Below are 1,495 nucleotides of genomic sequence, written 5' to 3' on the forward strand. Positions count from 1 at the left end.
AAGTGAGTGCTCAGTAGATAGTAGTGGATGCTCAGTCAGTAGTAGTCAATGTCGTCAGTGTTGGCATTCCCATCACTCGCCCAATGCCCAGAGATGGCTCAGCCACCCTCCACTCCTCCCCGATGGGGTTACTTCCCCCTTCTCTCATCCCTGCCCCTGCACCTGAGGAGTATGAGGCACCAGGCCACTGCAGCAGGTCCACAGGCCATCAATGCTTTAATTTTGTCAGAGGCGGGCACTGAGCAGCCCTGCTGAGGTCTCCCCAGCTACTGTGCCACAACCAGCTCGGAGCTGCCACTCTAATAGCAGAGTGGAGAGCTGGGGTCAGGGCCATAGCCCCTGGGCTGAGGAGGCCTTCTTGCAGGACCCCAACCACAGAACAAGTGGTCCTCACAACACCTGCGGCCTGTGGACTCCTTTTCCTTTTGCCAAGGAGTCTGAGATGCTTCATGCCCATCAGACCATGGGGTGGGCTTTGTGGGAGACCTGCAGGGCCAGGCTGGCCAGACCTGGCCAGAAAGACTTCCCAGGGAAGGTGCCTGGCTCCCTCTTCCAGGGTGGGCCATGGTGTAGGGCCCTCGAAGGGGTTGTGGCTGGGGTGATCCCAGAAGGCATTGCTCCAAGTGCACAGGAGGTGGCAGCAGGGTCAGGCAAGTTCCTGTTCCAGGGACATCAGGAGGGAGGGTAGAAGCCCAGGGAGTGTGCGAGGCTGCTGGGCTGAGGGAGTTCAGGGGCTACCAGCTAACCAGCCTCAGCTCAATGGTTTCTCCATCCGTGGGTCTGTAGTCAGCAATACCTGCAGAAACAGATTGAGCAAGGTGGGGCGAACTGGGCAGAATATCGTACCCTGCAACCTCATCTTCCAGTCTCCCAACCCTGAGGCCAGGGTCTGTAAGAATCCACCCGGGGCTTGGTGGTGGGAAGCTGGAACCTCCCCAAAGCCTGCTCAAAGACTCTGAACTCAGCTTCCTAAAGGGTTCCTGAGGCCACGGGCTCATCTGGCAATAAAAACAACTGACAGGAAGGGTCACTGTCTTTGTAATACTCTAGGGGCCAACAGGAAGAGAAACTTGCGCAGTGTGGTCTGGAGAGGGAACCAGGACCATGCATGAAGTCTCCCGGGAGTCAGCCTTCACTTACTACAGAGAATCCAGGCTCTAGGAGGACGCCTGGATTCAAGCCCCAGCTCTGTCATTCATTACTGCTGTGACTCTGGACAAGTTATTTAACCTCTGAGTGAGTGTCAGTGCGCTTGTTGGTTAGGTGGGAATGCAGCCTGCAGGAGAGCTGAAAGGGCCCTCTGAGAGAGCCAGGTGTCAGAAATGTTCCCTTTCAATGGAGGTGCTATGATCCAAAATGTCTGTGTCCCCCCAAAATTTAAATGTTAAAACCTAACCTCAAAGGTGATGGTATCAGGAGGCCTTAGGGCCTTTGGGAGGTGATTAGGTCATGAGGGTAGAGCCTCACAATGGGATAGGAAAGTGCCATTTTAGGC

The 1,495-nt window shown here is 55.5% G+C and overlaps 1 protein-coding gene across 3 annotated transcripts in view; it reads right to left on the minus strand.

The window, feature by feature from the left end:
- Positions 1 to 192: 192 nt before the first annotated feature.
- Positions 193 to 1,495, minus strand: part of TCN2 (transcobalamin II) — a 28,168-nt gene continuing 26,865 nt past the window's right edge. For all 3 annotated transcript variants that reach the window (XM_011961693.1, XM_011961692.1, XM_011961694.1), the window contains one exon: positions 193 to 796. In XM_011961693.1, coding sequence (XP_011817083.1) covers positions 735 to 796 — 62 coding nt within the window. In that variant the 3' untranslated portion in view covers positions 193 to 734. The remainder of the gene's footprint in view (positions 797 to 1,495) is intronic.

The sequence above is a fragment of the Colobus angolensis genome, unplaced genomic scaffold, assembly GCF_000951035.1.
Source record: "Colobus angolensis palliatus isolate OR3802 unplaced genomic scaffold, Cang.pa_1.0 Scaffold565, whole genome shotgun sequence".
Lineage (NCBI taxonomy): Eukaryota > Metazoa > Chordata > Mammalia > Primates > Cercopithecidae > Colobus > Colobus angolensis.